Raw genomic sequence first — 20,277 nt, 5'->3', positions numbered from 1 at the left:
GTATAATAGAAAATAATGTTAATTTGCACACCAAAATTTAAGTTAAATTGAGTTTCACTGGAGTGTGGGAGAGCTGGCTTTTACCCTCTTGATTGTGTATTGTTAGCTGGAGATGAGGAAGGAGAAAACTGCTGAGCTTTCGCATTTGAAGGAAGGTTTAATAGAAATGAAATATGACCTAGTATACTTTACTAAATTTCGGTATTTAGAAACTTCTTATTAAAATTTAGGAACTTTAATCAAAATTTAGGAACATTTTAACCAAAATATAGGAAACTTCATCTGCTTGTATGTCCTGAGAAACTGCATCTAATTCGAACTTTCACGGCTTTATTTTTAATGGAGCAAAACATATCTTTGGATTGTTTTTGTATTCTATCTTTTTAGAGCAGAAGTGTGTACGACATAGCAAAGCTAGCTTGTCCACTTTTTTTTTAAAATCTGCCTTACACTGGAATGACTTTGAATACTAAAAAATGGGTTTACAGTATATAATTAGTTTTGTACACTAGTTTGAAGACTGATCAGTTTTATATTACTGTACAAATCAGATTATTAAAATGGTTCAGAAAGGCTTTGCTTTGTTCTTCAAAGTGTATTACAGAAAACAAACATTAGGTGTCACTAAGATACTGAGCTAAGAGAGGAAATACAACTGCAGCAGTACCAGCGGTTATAGCACAAGTTGATCAATTAGTTAAGATACTGTGAGCAGTCACATAGACTTAAGCTAAAGAATTTTTATAAAACAGCTTACTTTATCCTGCTGAAATGTTCTTATCCAAATGAACGCATGTGTTGTGAAAAATATATGGAGGTACGTTGTGTTGACATGGGGCTTGTGCTGGCCACTCTGTGGTAAGAGGAGCTTTGTGTCTAGCAGAGATTGTTTTGGCCTTTTTTCCCCTCTGTGTGTGTACGTAACATGCCCTTGCTTTGTGGTTAGGGGAGGGTTCTGCGCATCCCTCTTAAGTGACTTTCTGTGTCCGAGCGAGTGTCCCTGTCAGAGCTATCTGTATCAATGCTCTTGAGAAATTCGTTGAGGTGGGATCTTAACGTGTAGGAGGAAAGCAAGAATGAAAGAAGAGAGTCTCAGTTCTTTGGTATGTGAACAGATTACCTCGGTGTAACCTGTTCTGCATTAACTGTCTGTGTTTGAACTCTTACCCCATGGTACGCTGCAGTAAACATGAAATAATTTGATGGAGATTACTAACAAATGACGAGTTAAACTACTTTGTTTATCCAGGCTTATGTGGAGTAAGTGTGCTTACTGGTACTGTCAGGCAGGTAGTATGAGGTAGCTTATCTGTGTTTCCTAGTGGAAAAGAGGGGTTTTGTTTGGGTTTGTGGATTTTTTTCTTTTTTTTTCTTTTCTTCCCCCCCCCCCCCCCCCCCCCCCGTTCCCTTCTTGTGTCTGAATTAGCCACAAGTTAGGCCACGGGATACCTGATGCTACCTTCTTTTTCAGTAGGACAATACAGCCAGGTTGTCTCTTTTTCCCCAGTGTATTTCACTTCTTCATAATCCCCGAATTTTGATAGTATTTAATATTTTAGGAAAAATAAGAAAAATGAAATTGCAGGACAGTTTCTGTTGGTGTCATCCATTTTTTGCAGAGGTATTTTTAATGGGTGGTGGGAGCAGTCCATTGAAATGGAAAAAATGCCAAATGTGGAAATATTTTACCATCCATCTCAAGAATGTCAACTGTAGAGTTATTGCATCGCTTTGTCAGCCCTTCATCTGTATATTTTGTGAAATTCTGAGATCGCATCCAGAGAGGTACAGCTTCGACCTGTGCAATTCGTATGGGTTAGTATAATGTCAATGCTGGAATGGTTCCTTTGTTAGTAAGACAGTCTTGGAGAGTTTCTCGCATTGATAGTCTTTAACATCAATTTTAAATATCTTTTCAGAGCAGAGTTTGTATATCCAACAAATTTGGAGGTAACATAATGTGGTTTTTTTCCCCATGTTGTTGTTTCTCCATATCATTTTTTTGCTTCTGTAGTCTGACTAAAATGAAATCTGGCAGTTAGGTGACTGACTTAATATTTAGAGTTTATTTGGCACCACTTTTTTGTGTCCTTTGGTATTATACAAACCTCTGTTCTTGATCTTGCTGATTATTTAGCTTGTAATTAAGCAACGTTGTTCCAGTTAAGAAAAAAACCCGGATCTCTATAGTTTAAAAACCTTTCAATCTGAAAAAGCAACAATTTGACATTTATGTGAAAATCTACCCCGTAAGGCTATTATCTGTAGCGTTGTGCTTTTTATTCGTACAATTGAACCTCTATTCAGCACTTAATAAAGTAATGTGTTGCAGGCAGTCCAGTTTGTGTCTGAGTGATTATGAAGTGTTTATGACAGCTTCTAAGCTGACACTCTCCGTAATGGTGTTGCGTTGACTTCTAAACACCTTCGCAGTCTGCCTCCAGGAGTGTGTGTCTCTCTGCAGTCTGAGTGGTTTCACATTAACATCTCCTTGGAGTAAGATCTTTGACTACAGAAGTGTTACTTGCAAATGGAAGATACCATTAGGGCTGCTTCAAAGGACTGAAATAATGTTTGGACTGCTGGGTGCTGAAGTAACGGCTGGGGTTTTGAAGTGCAGTGTCTAAATCTGTATTGCATAAGAAGCGGAAGGTGTCCATCCAAACGACTTTTCTTTGATCTTTGTTTTGAAATGGGGGTGGGAAGGTTAAAAGTGTTCTTAAAATATGCCCTGCTAAGTGCGGAGAAATGTGGGAATATACAAAAGTATGACTAGAAGTTCCTATTTGATAATTGTGCAGTGTAGTTTTGTGTTTTATTTGGAATTTGTTTTTCCCTTGCTCCCCGTTTCATGTTTCAAATACAATTGGAACTGGTTTCTGCCTAGTGTGGTTTCCAAGTATCTGTTCTAGATGTTCCTGTTCAGGGAAGTGCATGTTGGCTGGTTTTGTGGCAGATAATTTTTTTCATTGTATACTGGAAGCTTCAGAAGTAGAATAATCATCTTAATTTAATGGTTCATATTACAATTAAAAGAGAACGATCAAGCTTGAGTTGAATAAAGTAGGAACTACCAAAGGGACCTTTTAATAACAAGCACAGCCGTATATTTAGCAAAAAAATACTTAAAGGCTGTGGTATACTGACGCTGCCACAGACTGACGGGATGTGTCAGCCCATATGTAGGTGACTTCCACGTGGAGACCTGGAATGCAGAGGACTCATTGGACAAAGATGGCATCAGGCACTGCCCTTTTTCTACTCACAGACCTTAAATTTCTTTAAATGCTGCAGTCAATAATACTATGATTTTTAAGTTGTTAAAACTGCAGTTGTACAGCAGATGGTGTGTGTATGTGGATGTATGGATGGATGTATATGGGAAGTCAGACACGCCAGTTCCATTTTGTTTTCTCAGCTGTTCATCCAAAGCCCTGTCTGCTGGGGTTTCGATGTGGTCGTCTTAGTCCCTTGTAATTCTTCCCCTTTTAGCACTGGGAAAAGGACCAGTCACTTCCCACATAGTAAGCTGCAATCCTTCCTCTGTCCAGACCTCCTCCTGATAGAGGGTACCGCTGTTACGGCTTGTATTAGCCACTTGGAAAAAGGTAGTAATGACCTGACCTAGTAACCCTGAAAAAAGTCTAAGGACTTTACAAAACATACAAATCATTTTCTGAGGCTTTGGTTTTTTATGCTGCAGATGTAGCAGTATGTAAGAAGCTTTGTTTTTACACTCATTAAGCGACTGCAGAACTGTTGGAAGCTTTTTTAAGCTCATATGATACTCCACATTAGTAGGAAAAAGAACCACGTGCAACAACCTTTGAAAAGGATGTGGTGGGAGGTATCGGAAGAGTCCCAGTGGTGTTCCGTGTGGCCCTCCTTGGATGGGGTCAAAGCTGAAATGAGGACTCATGAAGGGTGTTTCTACCCATATTCTGCCTCCTTCCAATATTGTCTGTGCCATTCTTGTCTTTGTAGCAATGAAGTGATGAAAAACAATGCAGAATTGTCCCCCAAATTAGAATTTTATAGGGAGCCTGCAGCCTAATCATGCTAAAACTCCTCAAAACATATGACAAATAAAGTGAGAACGCTGAGGAAACTGTAACCAAAACCATTTCTAAACTTCCATTGTTTTTTAAATTCGGTTAGTATTGTCATAATTTTAAATGCTAGGTGCAATTTCATACTTAATTCTGTCACTAGAGTAGACACCTGTAACATTCTTTGAGCATCTAAATTCTTATAATCTCTCGATAATTAGAGAGATTTGTTTTGAATGAAAAAGTGGACTGTTTGAATTTCTAAACTAAAATGATAAAAATTGTCTCTTTGCTTACAGTCTTTCCTTACTCTCTCAGTAGCAAAATTACTGGTAGTAGTCTTTAACTCAACATGATTATATCAAACAGTATTTTGTGATGGTATCTGTCAGTTGCCTATTGTTGTATCATAACGTATCAGGATAGTCTAGATCCTGTTTAAAACATATATCAGGATATAAAAAAAAAAAAACAACCTGATATCTTCCCTGTGCTCTGTGACAGTTTTTTAATATACAAGCAGTTTGCTTTTATATAGTTGCACAGTAGTTTAAACATTGAGTTTTGAACTTTGTTTCAGTTTGGTGTATGTTTGACTTTTTTTTTTTTTTTTTACCATGTGAAAACCATTTTCTATGGTTGGAAACTATTAGTTATCCTTCGTGTGAACAAAACTTCCTTTGTTCTGTTTTTTTATGGGTGCAAACTGGTATGCTCCAAACAATAAAGCTCTGTCATCAAAAATTAACCAGTGCTCCAGATCTCTGGTCTGTCATATTTTAAGCGGTAGCTCGAGACGTCTAAGTGGAGGAGAGAGTTCTTCTTCCCCTTTCAATCTGTTATTATTGGAAGAGAGCGATGAAGTCTTCACTGGGGGCCGGGTTTTGAATCGGCGTGTTCTTTGCTCGCAGCCTTCCATGTAGGTCTGGGGCTTGTGGTTTGATACCAGGCGCTGGGAAAGCTGAAATGTTCTATCAGACCAGCTTGGAGCCGTCATTTTGGATCCACTCTTTCATAGAACGAGTACCTGAAGCTGCTTTTATAGCTTAATATTCAATTCTTGAAACCTGTTTGGAAATATTCTTGGCTTTTGGAATGGGAAAGAAAAACTTTTAAGAGCTTTGAAAGCTGCCACAGGGACTCGCTACTTAGCTGGATCAAATCCAAAATGGCAGCCACGGCCTCGTTTCTTCACAGGTGCTTTTTGAAGAATTTAAAGCTCTGTTTTTAGTTCATGAAATCTATTTATATTTTGTCTATGCTTATGAGACTGTGTAGCTCAAGGGACTGGTAATGGGATGTGGAGCCTTTTACTTATACTTGCCAGCCCATATCTCACCCAAACTGGCAGCGACGAAGTTGTTAGCCATTTAGCGATGGGGCTGGGCTTATGTTAAATGTAGCTCCTTGTCCCACTTTAGATCCTAGTGGAATAAGTGTCCCATTCACAGAAAAGATTGGCTGTCTATGTTGGCTGTCTCAGGGGTGAGATAAGGCCTGAACTGGCAGGAAGATCAGACTATATAATCTCCCTGCTCTGAAGATGGTGCTTTCAGTCAAAATTGATACATGTGCCCTCAGCAATGGTAATAAAGTTTTATGTTTTATATAGATAAATGAAGGGCATTAGCATCAACCACAGTTAATTCAGGATTTTATAAGACTACTAATAGCAGAAGCTTCTGCTGGTGGTAGTGTTAATTATAAGTTGAAGAAAATCTTGAACTCTAAAGCCCTAATGCATTTTTCAATGCCAAGCAAACCAGAGGAACAACCAAGCTCTTACTGATTCAGGGCATACAACAAAGTCCAGTGCTTTCTATGATTTTCTGTTTCTATGGAACAGTTAAGGACATACAACTTAAAAAAAATCCCTTGAGAGAACTGTTGTTTTATGGAGCTATGATCAATTAAGTATTGGTGTTTTAATCTGATCCATGTTGTAGTGTTATGTCCAGATGTTTTGTAAACTTTGTGGTGCTTTTTACTGAATTTGACTTTTTCCTTACAAATGAGATGCCAGTGGTTGGGTGGGATCTTGTATTTTCCTTACAGTGGAGGTATATCTTAAAATGTGCTCCTTTTTGGCTCCCAGGAGTCAGCAACGTATAACTTGCTAAGTACATCAGCTGTACAGATGGCTGAAGTTATCTGAACATTTACTTGCTTTTTTCTTAGTTCTACACAGTTTCCCCTTTCCTGGGGGGGGGGGGGGGGGGGGAATCCTACACAGACTGAGAGGAAAGGACATGTTACACTGCAGTATTACACGTGATAGTGGTCTCAAAACAGTTAGGAGCTAACTACCTATCTCATCTTTGTCACTGGCTGATCCTGTGGCTTTGGTTAGTCCATTTAACCTTTCTTTCTGTAATTTCCCCCCAGTATAAAATAGTTATCTTTCAAATAATGAATATTAATTAAAAAGTAAAAGCATTACATGCATGAAAAGAGCTGGGCTGGGATTTTCATGTTGGGTGCTGAAGTACAAATAAACTTCGTTTGTATTTGTACGTTTTAGGCTTTTCTTTGAAAATCTCAACTTGAAGCTCTACCAGGTCTTGGCATCACAGGCTAAATAAACACGCTCTCTGGAGTTCAGTATATTTAAGAGCAGAAACTGAGTTAAGAAGGTTTGGCCTTCTTCGTGTATCTTACTTTTGGGACTGTAACTTTATTTGAAGTATGTTGGAGTTAGAGCTGATGTGCTGGCATAGTTAAAAAGTAGAAGGAGGTGACTGAATTGGGTTGGATTATTTTATGTGAATCACTTCTTCCATACTTTTGTTATGGTAGTTCTTTTCCCTCTTGTTTTCATTCATAGCCATTGATGTGCATACACATGTGAAACAGCATTTTCATGATTTGGGGGAAAAAATCTTTAATTGCCAATAATAATAGTTCCAAAGCCTTGTGTTTTTCTTCTTCTCCATTTCCTCCTTTCCCTTTTCATAGAGCTGGTGTGTTCCGATGGATAGAAAACGTGCTGCTGTCTTCATCTCTTCTCTCTCTCTCTCTCTCTCTCTCATATGTATTTTCCTCATTTTCTGCTTAGCTGCGCTCTGCTTTTTTCCAAGCTGTCTTTTCTGGATGCAGATGTTATCTATGTGCTTTCCCCCCTGACACACACTGGCCTCCAAACTCATGATCTGTTAAAAACGATCAGCAAACCTTTCCTGAGTTGATTTCTGATCCTCATTCTTTTGTCTTGCATGGAATCTGGTCAGCAAGCTCTTCAGAGCAGAGGCCTCTAGCTGTCCCGGAGGGAGAATTAAACTTGTTTTGCAAAAGCTGGAGTACTACAGTGTTGTATGTTGTTCACATCATGCTGCTAGCTGGAAGAGGAGAATCCGCTATGGTTGGAACATCTGCCTAATAAAATGAGAGCAGGGTAGACTAAGGGATTAATTCTCATACTGATTACAGTTTTAAAACTCTTGTGTCCATCAGGAATAATTCTGATCACATCATTGACAGTAATGTTGATTCATACCAATGTGGAACTGCTAGCTGCCTGCAAATCTAAAATGGCTAGGAATGTTATTTCCCCAAATTTGTGTGGCTTGAGTGTTGATTCAGGCGTAATATGGAAAAGCACTAGTTCACGACGTTCTGTGTTTACTTACTGTTTACAGAATGATGGGCTACCTCTGTTGTAAATAGTGTTGTCAAAGTAATCGTATGAAAGACTTGTGCTTCAGCGGGGTAGGTTTCATTCTGCCCACATTGTCTAAAACAGTGATGATAAATAATGAGGCTTGGGGTTAAGACTGGAAGTAAATTAAGAGTCTGAAGTACTATACTTACGATTTGTTGGTCAAACAGTAGTAGTATTTTAACTTCTTGATCGTGCGATCTGAAGTTCGGAAAGAGATGGGAGCAACTATAAAATGACATTTCAGAAAGCTAACTTGGATTTATAGTTTATTGATTCATAAGAACCGTGTTCCAAATTGTGTTCACTTCTGATATTGTAAACTGCTTGTTTGGCAAAACTTTATGCCAACATGTTGGCTATGTTCTTAGTCTCATTACATCTGTTTTAAGTTGTTGGTTATTTGGAAATGAGCTTCATAATATTTGCCATTTTCCTGAAATTTGACGTTCCATATCGGATCCATTACCAGGCAGTTATGAAAATGCATTCTGACTGACCATGTACAGGAAGTCTGGAAATTCTTCTTAACTGCTTCTGGTTTAATCTTTTCAAGATTGCCGTTAGTGACAAACTTAATTAGTTTGACCCCCTATTTTTAAACATAATTTTCACACCTGGAGAATATGGAATATACCAATATATCAAATTCTCTGGTCTTTTACCACCGATGTTTGTCACTCTTGATCATTGGCTAGTTAGCGTTTTTCTTTGAAACATGCACTGTGTAGAATAAATGCTTGTGTTTCGGATTCCTTGAATTTTTGTTAATTTTGGTCAGCAGTCAACTTTCAAGTCTCATTTCTTTTAAAACGTGTAGTTATTAATAGTAGACAGTGCTAGTATCTCATTCGCACAGTCTAAGGCATCATTTCTACGAGGCAGGCCATCTTTGTTGCTATAATTTGTGTTATTCGAGACTTCCAACATATTCTCATTTAGTGAAATTGCGGATGATTGGTTAGAAAGGCAGTGTCTTACCAACTTACTTTCTTACCTACCTTTCGTACAATGTCTACCTACTTTCTTACCTAGTAAATATATATTTTTGTAAGTATGTATATTTTTTGCATTGTATGTTCATAATCCGTATGTTTTGCAGATCAGCGGTGAAGCTCAGGAGCTCTTTTCTGTCCGCCACGGTCCAGTTCGAGCTGCACGGATTTTACCAGCTCCACAAATTAGTAAGTATATATTAATATGGTTCATAATTAAGCATAACTTTTTTTTTTTAACAGATCTTTGTCCAAATCATTGCTGTAACCTGATAGGTAGACTTTTCCATTCATTTTAAACTGTCACCTTCATAATAGCTTTCTACAAGTATTACTTCTTTTTTCCTCCTACTGTGTAATCCAGTGCTTTCTCCAGTTTCATCCTCAGATTTTAGCTTTGATGCTGCTGCCTTTGTAGTTTAGAGGATGTCTAGGTATATCTGTGCTCAGAGATCAATCCAGAGATGTTAATGATTATATTTGGAAATATTTATTATCAATATTTTGTTGCTATAAAATAATATTGAAATTACTTTTTTAGAGCAAGGCAGTGGCTAATAGCAGTAGATCTAGAAATTATTAATGTTTATTAAAAACTCCTCTTATAGTGCATTGTAAAGTCTATTCATAATGTGATGCCCTTCTAAACTCTTAAAATCTTTAGAAGAAGGATAGTATGTCTTTTTGTTACCCATTCAGGAGCTGAAACTGAAACAATATAAGATAATGCAAGTAGTCGTTGATCGAAGTAAGATAGTTTGTACAAAGAGAAAATATCCTTTCCTGATTATTTAAACATTATATTTATGAATAAAATATTTGATATTTTCTAAGCTGTGAAATGATCTATAGAGTCTACTAGTGCATGCATTAAGTTTAGCAATTGCAGCTTTTTATGGTGTTTTTAAAATAGGCTGCTTTTCCACTCCAATAAAAGTAACAAGAAAATGGAATTTGGTTTTTGGGGTGGTACTAGCTTATAATTTGTTCCCCTTCTGCTTATTTTATGTAAGCTTTATTCAAAAAGTTTGACCTTTTTAGTGGTTGAACTTTTATCATGATCCCTTAAGTACCGACAGGCACCTCCTCTCTTTTACTGCTTAAATACTGTTTTATCAAGTTCTAAGAAAAGCTGCTTAGTTTGTTAAACAGGATTGTTTTGGAAATTCTGAGTTAACCCCGTGGAAGAGCTTGCTGCAAAATTTAAGCAACTCTGCATAAACAAGCAAATCCCTTTAAAATATGATACTGTTCAGTCTAAACACAAAATCTGATTGTAGACTTCTTGAAGGCCTAAGATCTCTTGGTGTCCTGGCTCATTTTTGGTTTTGGCAACGTTTTGCTTATCCACTCTCCCTGTAACTTCAACGGGGCAAGGTATTCTGTACAGCTGCTGACTAGTATTTCTAGTTTAAATTGGTTGCCATGTTTTGCTTTGCGGATGAAAAGAATGTACTTCTAGTATGACCAAGGGGTTTTGGGATTCTGCTGGATACAGATTTTACTAGTATATTATGAATTAATTGGTGAACTAAAAAAATAGCCTAAAATCTAATTGTTTAAATTTTAATTACAAAAATAGTAAATTATAATAATTTTGAGTGTTTCAAAGAAAGTAAATGAAGAAAGTTAAAGGCTTAATGGACACATTTTATATTGTCTCAGTGATTTCCTGGGCAGAGGAATATGCAAAGTATGAGTGTATGTGGTTTTGTAACTCTGTTACAGGTTAAAGTAGTTTCAAGCAAATTACTTCACAAGCATTTTGTGCCTTTTATTCTGTTTATGGGAACAATGCGTAATTCCTGTTGAGCTATGTTTTTTTGCTGTTACGTGTGTCACTAAGTAATGGGTGTCTATGCCCTTTCTTTTCTCAAAGGAAAAAAGAGGAGAAAGAGCAGTGTAAATGAAAGTGAAGTAAATTAATTGAAGGACCTATAAGTTCTGTTTTTTCTGATTGCAAAATAGTGCTTTTTGATTTTTCAGTCTACTAAGTTACACTGCTTATGAACCCCTTCAAGCAGTTATTCTCTTTGTTTCTAAATTGCAAATATTCAGCATCTGACAATGATAGTTGTTACATTAGAAAACTATTCAAATTAGCTCATTAAATTAAGTAAGCCTTTTAAAAACATGTTTTGGTCTCTTTTTACATGGCTTGGTTTAAATAAATCTTTGATTAAAAGTACATGAATGTATCATTGACCAGTATCTGGAATCAGATAAAAGTAAAGCTGTAATAAGAGGCCTTAGATAACTAACACATGAGCTTTAATGATTCTGAACAAAATAAAAGGAATTTGTAAAGGAGAAGCTGATTACCATCAGTAGGCTCAAACACTATTTTACTGTAAAGCTGTAAAAAGGGAATTATTGAAAATAGGACCCTCGGTGGATGGATTTGGCACGTTCCTAGAAACAGATCTTAGTTTGTGATAAGAAGCTCATTCCCAGGTGTGAAAGGAAAGCTCGTGGTTTTAGCTTGGTGACTTTACAGTAGCAGAACTTAATAGTTTGTCAACTATTTTGCTAAAATACCATACTCCTTTGATGTTAGATCCTCTGCTGCATCATGTGCTTCGTAGCATAATAAAGCATTGTTTCAAAAGAGTTATTTCATACAGGCTTATTTCATGCAGGCTTATTGCAGAGGAGACCTCCTCAAATCTGATTTAGCAGGTTATAAGTGGTCCTAGTAGGAGGAACGTGGTGCAGTATCTGGAGCTGGCCTTGCACGCTGCCAGCTCTGATCCGGTGAGGTTTATTAGTTCAGGCTCTGTGCCGTGCTAGAGCAGTTAAATGGCTCCTGGAACTGTTCTGACCTGGCAGCTATAGTGCACTGTCCGTGCAGGGTTTTGTCTGAGCAAACAAACCAGGTAATACCTGACCTGGCCCAGCACTGCAGCCCTTTGATGTCTCTGTGTCTGTGGCATGGTTGGTCTGCAGCCTGGATAAGGTGCCCAGAAAGAATTGAGAGATTTCTGTAAATAACACCGAAAAATGTGCATATTAACTCTCCTCTGTGGATAGAGAATATCTACTGTTGCCTTCAACAGCAGATAGGGCTTTGATTATTTTCTACAGTTTGCAATATAAATGGCCTTTTTGGAGACTAAAGGTTTACACTGTGACCAAGTTTCAGGCTTAAGAAAGGAGATAAAGTTGCATAGCTAATATTCAGAATATGAGAACATCTCTGTCTGGATGCTGTCAGTCTTAGAAATAAGAATACTAAGTCCTGGCACTTTGCGTGCCACATGCTGCATTGTCTGCTGAGCCATCTGCTTGGCATGGCTTTTTAACTCGCCTAGCTCTTCTTCACTTTCAAATCTGTGTGCTGTGATCGAGTTTAGTACTTATTTATATGTATTCAGGTGCCTGGTTTGCTGGGCTCTGGACTTCTCTGTCTCTTCAGATAAAACAAGCATGCAAGGATGTGTTTGAAGACAAATTGATGCGACTTCATGATTATTAGAAGGGAGAAAATATTAAGTGGTAGATGCAAAATGAAGCTGGAACACTGCCAGTTAAATTGAGCTACTGTTCTCTGTGAAGAGGAAACTACAGTAGTTAACTTGATTGTAGTCAATGACAGGGAGAGAACCAAGCAAAAATCAGCGTGTATTAACTCCCTCCTCCTCCATTTTATGTGATTCAAATTTGTGGTGTCCTCACTACTACTCAAGTGACTCTGTATTGGGCTTCCTCTCACACAATACCTAATGGCTTTACTTAGCCACATGAACCTAATCATTCATATTCTTTATTCAACATGTTTTCTAATTTTTCACCACTTCCTCTAGATGATGTCTTTCTCATTTTTCTGAGGTAACTGGCTGCATGAATACGTACTTGTAGAATTGAAATGATACCACGTTTGAATTCTGTATATTATTAAGTATTCGGTCTCAGATATTCCTACATTTGTCTTGTGCTTTTTCTCTTTGGATTAGCATTTCTGTGATATCTATAGAAACATTAAAAATATTACTTACTTAGGTTTTCTGTAGTAGTTGTATGTTCTTTGACCTGTGAAGTCACTAATAAAACAGATTCAGAACTCTCACAGTATTTTTAAAAATTTGTTGTGTTTTGACTTCATTTTGAAGTCCATTGCATACATACTTCTGAATCAGCACTAAGGAAATAATACATTTACTGCAGATAGCTTTGCTATTCTTTTTCCTACAAAATAAAAATATTGCTGCTTTCTGAAGTGAGTTAGTGCTACAGTTTCCCATTTGTCATCACTTGTCCCAGGTCATTTTACACAACCCTGGCCAAATACCTGCTTTCTGCCTTGTGCTATCCTGTTTATTAAGGTAGGCTTGCATAGTTTAAAAGTCGATCAAGAAACTAGGAAAAGCCGCAGGAATAGCGTTGTGTGTGGTAGTTCATGGTTAAAGGGTGCATGGTGGCAGGCTTGCGTGTTGATGTTTAGATCAGTCATTGTCTGTATAACCTAGATCCGTGCCTCAGCATTATGAACAAAAATTCCTCCAGTGAACTAAATTAATTTATTGCCATTTTCTGGATTATGCTGCTTGCAGAAAAGGTGATCTAGTAGTCCTACATCTCTCAACGAATTTTACTGCTTAGCCAAATTGACTGATAAGGAAAAAAAAAAGGCAAATAAGAAAGGAAATGAAAGAAAGAAATCAGAGCTACTATGTTTAAAACAACTATGAACCAAGGGAGCCTTGTGGGTGATGGGTTGAAAACTAGAATTAACATGAAAAGCTAAAATTAGTTGGGACGTAGTGGTTTTGCATTTGAAAATCTGAAACTGTTGAAAGTTTAAATTTTGCAGCAGATTTATCTCTGTACTCTACTGCTTACATCTTTGATTTTGGTAAAATAAAATTTGAACCTCAAAAGCTAAGTCAGCTTTATGTGCAGGTATACTTAAAAGAACTATAATATTTAGGTTGCTTTCTAAAGGAAGGCAGATGTGAGTTTTGTATATATTCAACCACTTGGGTGGCTTAGTGGTTTTAAGTCCCTGAAGGCCAAAATAATTGCATAGTATGCATAGTAGAGGAACGAGCCCTACAAGCTGAACAAGCAGTAGCAGTTGGTAGCTGGACTGGGATTGGTGTAAGTGGGTCATGCAGGTGTGCATTTAAGTTTTGGTGTTTTGTAGCTGTTATGTGGGTTGTTATGGTATAATGAATGTTAACGTGTGCGGATTGTAGAAATTACAGAACAGAATTCTCAAGCATAGCAAGTAAGCCTTTTATAGATACTATAGGGAAGAATTTTGGAGGACGACATTTTAAAATACTAATTTCTTTGCAGCTGTGTGGACTGACCTGTGTGCCACCGTTTCAACGCTGGCCCCATTGCGTCAATGCTTTAGACTATTAGACCTTAAACTTTCACCATGTTAGATTGACGTGTCTTTTAAGTTTTCTGAACAAGATTCAACCAAAACAAAATATTTCTGTCTTCCATTAATGTGTCACTCTAGAAACATTGATATCTAGCAGAGGTTTCAAGGTCATCTTTTTGGTTTTTTTGTTTTGTTTTGGTTTTTTTTTGGTTTTTTTTTTCCTTATAGAAGCTACATAGTTATCAGAGAATAAAACTGCGGTGCTGTGCAGAAGAAAAAACAACTTTCTGTAAACATGTATAGCTCTGTCTCTTTGACAGAACGACCAAGATAATGTTCTCCAGCCACCGTTGCTTCTTGCAACATCGCTGTCTTATCTTGGAAATGGGAGGGTGGAATGGGCTGAGGAGGCAGGAGATATGGAAATCAACTGGGGTTGAAGGGGTTCTAGGGTAATAACTTTTGGGGGATGTTAAACAGGTACAATGATGCAGGTATTGGAGAGAGACTTTGAAACTTGAAATGTCTGGGTGATGCGGGGAGTTAAGGGAGACAGAATAATAAGATGCTTATGGTCTAGAACATTAATCCTACAGGAGCACCTGAAGGTCTGGGATGAGGACAGCAGGCGCAGCACCATTGATCAGGCACGATATTGAGTAATGCAGTTAGAGCTTCTCTGTGCGGGAAATGGAGCATTTATAGATGCTACCCTGAAGCTGAGGAAGGAATTCACTCACTATTTTTAGGACTGACTCGAGCCTCTTCGCTTCTGTTTCAAGTAGCACATATGCTTTTTTGTATTTGTGTTCAATAAGAAAGCAGAGACAAAATGGTAGAAGAAAGATTCCCCGCCATATGGAGTGAATGCCAGCCATGTGGTCCAACGCATTTCCAGATACTGGTGGGCTACTACACTGACACGGGCCAGGACCACAAACGCAACACAATTTTTAAGTAACAGATAGAAATGAGAGGGCTTTAGTGGAACAGGAGCCGTTATTAAATGGCTGTGATGGAACTTGATCAGTGGAATTACATACCAGAAAAATATACTCCCTCACGTGTATATGCTGTTGCTAAATAGGTCAGAATTTGGCCTTTATCCAGTGCATTTCTTACTCAAGGGAAATGAGGGTACTTTTCATAGTTTTGAGTAGCTTTTGAGTTCCTGTGAAAATCACTGGGCTTTCATTTTTATTCTTCAAAAAGGTGTTCTGCTGCTGTTGTTGATGTTGGTCCTATTATTATTGGCATTATTGAGAGGCCTTAGTAGGCCCAAGAGATATCTATTCACAGTTTCATCAGAAGTACAGTACATAAGCTGCTTTGAGCTTATGTGTGGATAACCTTTTGACTTCCTAAAGTTCTAAATGTTGATTTGTATGAAATTTCATTTAGCCACAGATATTTTTTTCAGTTTTAAGTATACTAACTGAAGTTAGATTTTTTTTTTTTTTTTTTAAAAAAAACATGTATCATTTAGCTAAATGGAGCTGTAGATAAGGTGGTGCCTTGTTGGCAGGAAGGACAGTTTTCATTACTTTAATTGTGTGATTTGTCAGGATTTTCAGCTTTTTATAAATGCTGTAGTGTTATATGACAGAATTAAAAGGATTTAGAATAAAAGGAGTTTAAGAAGAAGACTTTGCAACAGGATTTCAATACTTTTTGTATTTGCGGGATTTAGCTAGCTGTTTTTCATTTCAATCATCCTGCTGCATTTTGTTAAACACTGTGTGTGGAGCAGGTGTGTACAACGTCAGTATATCGCACATGCAAATAAACACAATTTTACAAATAAAAATTAATCCACCGTAACTTGGAAGATTAAATCCCGCTGCAGAAGTAGGAAGGGTTGCTGACTCCATTAAGCATTGCAGAGAACAACACATGTCGCTTTTTGCAATCTCATGAATGGGACCGCTATTAACCTGATTTAATGGCCTGCAGAGTGCTCAAAATAATGATCCTTTTCTACAGTATTAATATTTACATTCTGAAAGTATATGTTTGAAGCAGAAAATGGATTTTTTTTAAAATGAAGGCCTCAGTCATTACAGACTGAAATCAGAAGTTTAAGCACCTATTGTACAAATTTTGCAAATCTGTATCGTGAATATTAAAAACTGGTATTCCTTTTGATTTTGTGCAGTTTTTTTCCCTGTACTCCCTACCACCTTTCTTCCCTTTGCTCCCCCTTCCTTGTTGTTAAACTTAGAACTAGACCATAAAGAAACATATGAATTCATGTCTCTAATATATCCTAGTAAAAAAAAAAAAAAAAAAAAAGAAAAGAAAAAAAATAGAAAAAAAATACAGTTAAATACTTAAGGTAAAATCCTGGCTCTGCTTAAATCAATGTCAGAACTCCTGGTAGTCAGCATTTCACCCTTAATGCCGAGAGACTAGCTAAGTGAACAGAAACAAATGGAGTTCATCCGTTACTCGTATTGAAGAAAACAAATTGGTTGCCAGATTCTTAGAAGACTATATGTTTCATTTATCAATTTACAGGTCAGTACATACAGTACAGGTATGACTCATAAGAGACCTTGAAATAATAGAAATAAAAGGAAAATACATTTGGCTGTTTTAGGTTACTTGTAAAGCTATTGTTGATGGTGAAATTATTGATGTGACCCATTTGACTTTATAAATACCCAAATGTGTAGGAGGGAAGACTTATCCTTGTACAGATGAGAGTACTGAACAGTTTTTGTTACAAATTAATTGCATGTACCTGAGTTATTAATAATTAACAGAGACTGTTATGTGAAAATGTATATTGTTAATTGTTGTGCCTTTCTGAAGAATTGATTTAGTGCAGCTACACCAGTATTTGTGAATTAAATTTTGAACAGGCTATATCACTGATATTCTTTATAGATCAAAGGGTTTGGTATATAATGGAGGAAAAAAAATAATTCCATTATTCACCACACACGTACATACATATAGATAGATAGATAATTAAAAAGGCAAAGGTTGAAAGAAAACGGAGGAAATTTAGTAGCGGTCGTGTTGGTTGTTCTTCAGTTCTTTAAGTTGAGTAGAAACATACCCTGCAATTTAGTAAAACATTGTTCACAAGCAGAAGAGAGATTTTTTTGGACTCAATTTTAGTTTCGTTTCTGTTTACGTAGCAATAAGGCAAAGTTTTCAAAACTTTTAAAATCCCATTTTAAGGAGTGTGGCGCATTTAACAATTTGATGGTTCTGGAGTCAAGGTGTGACTGCAATTTGGCAAGACGAAAGGCTGGCTTTAATTGCCGAGCTCTGGAGCCAGCGGTGGCGGCATGTACGGATCCCGGGGCAGGCAGCGCTGTCTCAGCAGCCGAATGAGAGCACAGGAGGAGCCCATGCCAAGCTCTGCTGCTGGGGCTATGCTGGTGTTACCTGGTGAAGCCAATGCTAAAAGTAGGTTGGATATGTTGTTAGAGTTGTGTTTTCACTTTGAGTGAAAAACAGGCATAGCCCGAGTCTCACTGGAAGCTGTTGGAGGTTGCTTTCTTAAAGGCTTAAATCGCTTGGTGGCAGAACTTATTGAAGACTGTTTTGAATTTAATCTTGTATTTTCTTAGGCACGGAGCGTGGGCTGCAAGCATGGCTGTGCTTTGGGCAAACACTAGCAGCCCAGCTTGTCATGTGCTGAAGAGAGTGGCTGCTCTTGCGCTGCGCTCTCATGGTTAACGCTCTTATACTCCACTTATACCTCAGTAGGATAAATCGGAAACCAATGTGTGAAACCCACGCAGAGTTGGTGACAGCCTTATTACAGACAACTTTTATAAAACAATGAAAAGTGAGCAAGTGTTACTTGTTACAGTTACAGAATCCTTAACCCCAACTGAAATGAACAGAAAATAACTCCAAAATCCTGGCCAGATTTTGCTACTTGTTTTGTTACTCGTTGCCGTCTCTTTCAAGAACAGTTCTTCCAGCATTCATGACTCTGCCTGTTATTTGTATTTCTATCAGTAATCTTTTACAGGCTGTGAGTTTTGTATTCTATATTCAATATCCTTTCAGTATATTGGGCCCCCACAACCTGCACCCTTGTACTTTGAAAGGTAACACAAACGCTACGTAGTCATCTGCTTTTTCTTTTTTCGTTTTCCCTTTTATTAGGTGCTCAGAAATGTGATAATTTTTCTGAGAAGCGGCCTCTTCTTGGTGTGTGCAAAAGCATTGGATCTTCTGGGTAAGAATATTTTTTGTAAATAAAGTCTTACATATAAATTGTAATGTCATCTAAAAAAACTGCAGTAGATTACATCTTTAAAGCTCTATTCCCTTTCTGCTCATGGGATAACACTGTGAAGTGCTTTTAAAGTTTTTTTCAATGTGTCAGCACACATTTGCCTATGACAAGCTTTTTAAAAGGAGTAAAAAATAGAGACTTTTGATAGAAAATAGATGAAGAGGTATTTTAAGTTTATTTTGTCCTCAGTGTAATTGCAGTTTTTTGATTAGCCTTTTCTGATATTAATCCTGGTCAGAATTGTTATTGAGAAGTGTCTAAAGCAATCTCTGTCTTAAAAAGTAATTAAAAGATGCTTTCAAGCAACAGTCATGTACCAAATGAATTATAAGCACCAAGGAATGTCATTGTTACAGCTTCTCACTGTTTATTAGCAAAATACGTATTAAATCTACTTCTGTGAGTTAGAAAAATAAGTTAACAGTCTTGTCTTGTGCTCTCTGGACAGTATTGTTGTATCACCCCTCTTATAAAAGGGGGCCTTAAGATATTTTATGTCTGTCTGATATGTTGATTCAGACGATGCAAAGGATTTATATCTATACCTACAGGAAAATATTTGCTTTTCAAGGGTAATCCTCTACACAGCGATTCAAAGGCTAAACAGTTGAAGAAAATCTTTCAGTAGTAAGAGTAATTCTGTGCCACACCTTTTTCAATTAAGAATTTAATCACTGTGGGTGTGGAGGAAGACAAGTCTCTGTAAATTTCTCTGTATGTGTTACTACTGTGTTAAACTACAATATTAATGTTACCTGTCTGAAATGTTTAAAACAAAAACTACCTAAGGTAGAGAAGTGAAATGTCTTTCTATTGATGTGTTTACAACTCGCAAAACTGCTTATAGTGCCTCTTCTCCTTCCCCCTCCCGTAAGTGTATGTCATCTCGTGAGTAACTTTTTCTAAATAAGACTCCGTGTAACCGGTAATGCAAATACTGCTCTTGTAGGACTTTGTCTTAATCCAAACAGTGTATTTATATACATAAAGGATATGTTGGATGGAAGAAACATTCCTTCATACCTTTGCTTTAGAAGCTGAGATATCTGAGAAACAAACTATAAGGATCGTTATTTTCACTGTGTTGTTGTATTCCCTGGTTAATGGGAGATACTTCAAAGATTATTGGTAGTTTCTGCTTTTCTACAAAAAAAAAAAAGCACATACGTTTTCAAAACGAATGGATAGTTTTGTGTTACTACTTATCAGTAGTTAAATATCTGCAAATAGAAGATTTTAAATCAGCTTTCTGCTGTGACCAGAAGACTAGCACATCATTAAAAAAAGGAGACTGCTACAGGCTCTTGTTTACCCATTTGTTCCTGGTGGTAAACCTTCAACAGAAAATTCTGAAACACTTTTCTACATTTACTGTTCATTGCAAGTTATTTTTGTAAGAGTCCTTGCAAATTACCTATTTTGTCAATAGCTTTCAGATTAAGAGGACTTTGGTAGTTTGCCCTCAACTGGAGTCACACTCCTTTTAAATTGCCTCAAGTGTTGCACTTGATTTTTCTTCTGTTACATTCATAGATCATTTGATTACATTTCTATAATGATCTTTATGCATAAAGAAGAATTTGTGTAGCACATTAAAATAGGTGTGTCACGTACGGCCTCTGAACCTGAATCACAATTTTAGTTCTGTTCTTACCTTGAGGTTTTGTGCTTAACATCGTTTCCTGTATCTCTTAATGGTTGTGGACAGATAAAACACCTTGTTTAATCATATATCTGAAGAAAACACTACATTTATTCTAGAGGATTTATTCCAAAGCACTTGATATTTTCACTACAGTCATCTCCTCACCTACTTTGGAGATTATGCTGGCTATGGCATGAAATACTGCAGCTGTCAGCACACTACTGAAACTGTGCAGGGAATAGGAGGCCTATTCTGTCTCCTGCAATGGCAGGTAAAATAATCAGTGAAATGATGTAGCACTGACACTAAAATATTTCCCATTTAACAGAAAGGTAAA

The 20,277-nt window shown here is 37.1% G+C and overlaps 1 protein-coding gene across 5 annotated transcripts in view; it reads left to right on the top strand.

Moving 5' to 3' along the window:
• The window catches only part of BCAS3 (BCAS3 microtubule associated cell migration factor), a 373,866-nt gene that overhangs the window by 9,470 nt on the left and 344,119 nt on the right, over window positions 1-20,277 (top strand). For all 5 annotated transcript variants that reach the window (XM_082328352.1, XM_082328353.1, XM_082328351.1 and 2 more), the window contains exons 6-7: window positions 8,807-8,888; window positions 18,163-18,235. In XM_082328352.1, coding sequence (XP_082184478.1) covers window positions 8,807-8,888; window positions 18,163-18,235 — 155 coding nt within the window. The remainder of the gene's footprint in view (window positions 1-8,806; window positions 8,889-18,162; window positions 18,236-20,277) is intronic.

The sequence above is a fragment of the Platalea leucorodia genome, assembly GCF_965183815.1.
Source record: "Platalea leucorodia genome assembly, chromosome: 16".
Taxonomy (NCBI): domain Eukaryota; kingdom Metazoa; phylum Chordata; class Aves; order Pelecaniformes; family Threskiornithidae; genus Platalea; species Platalea leucorodia.
Note: the sequence above shows the minus strand (reverse complement) of the source record. Positions and strands in the feature narration are given on the sequence as shown.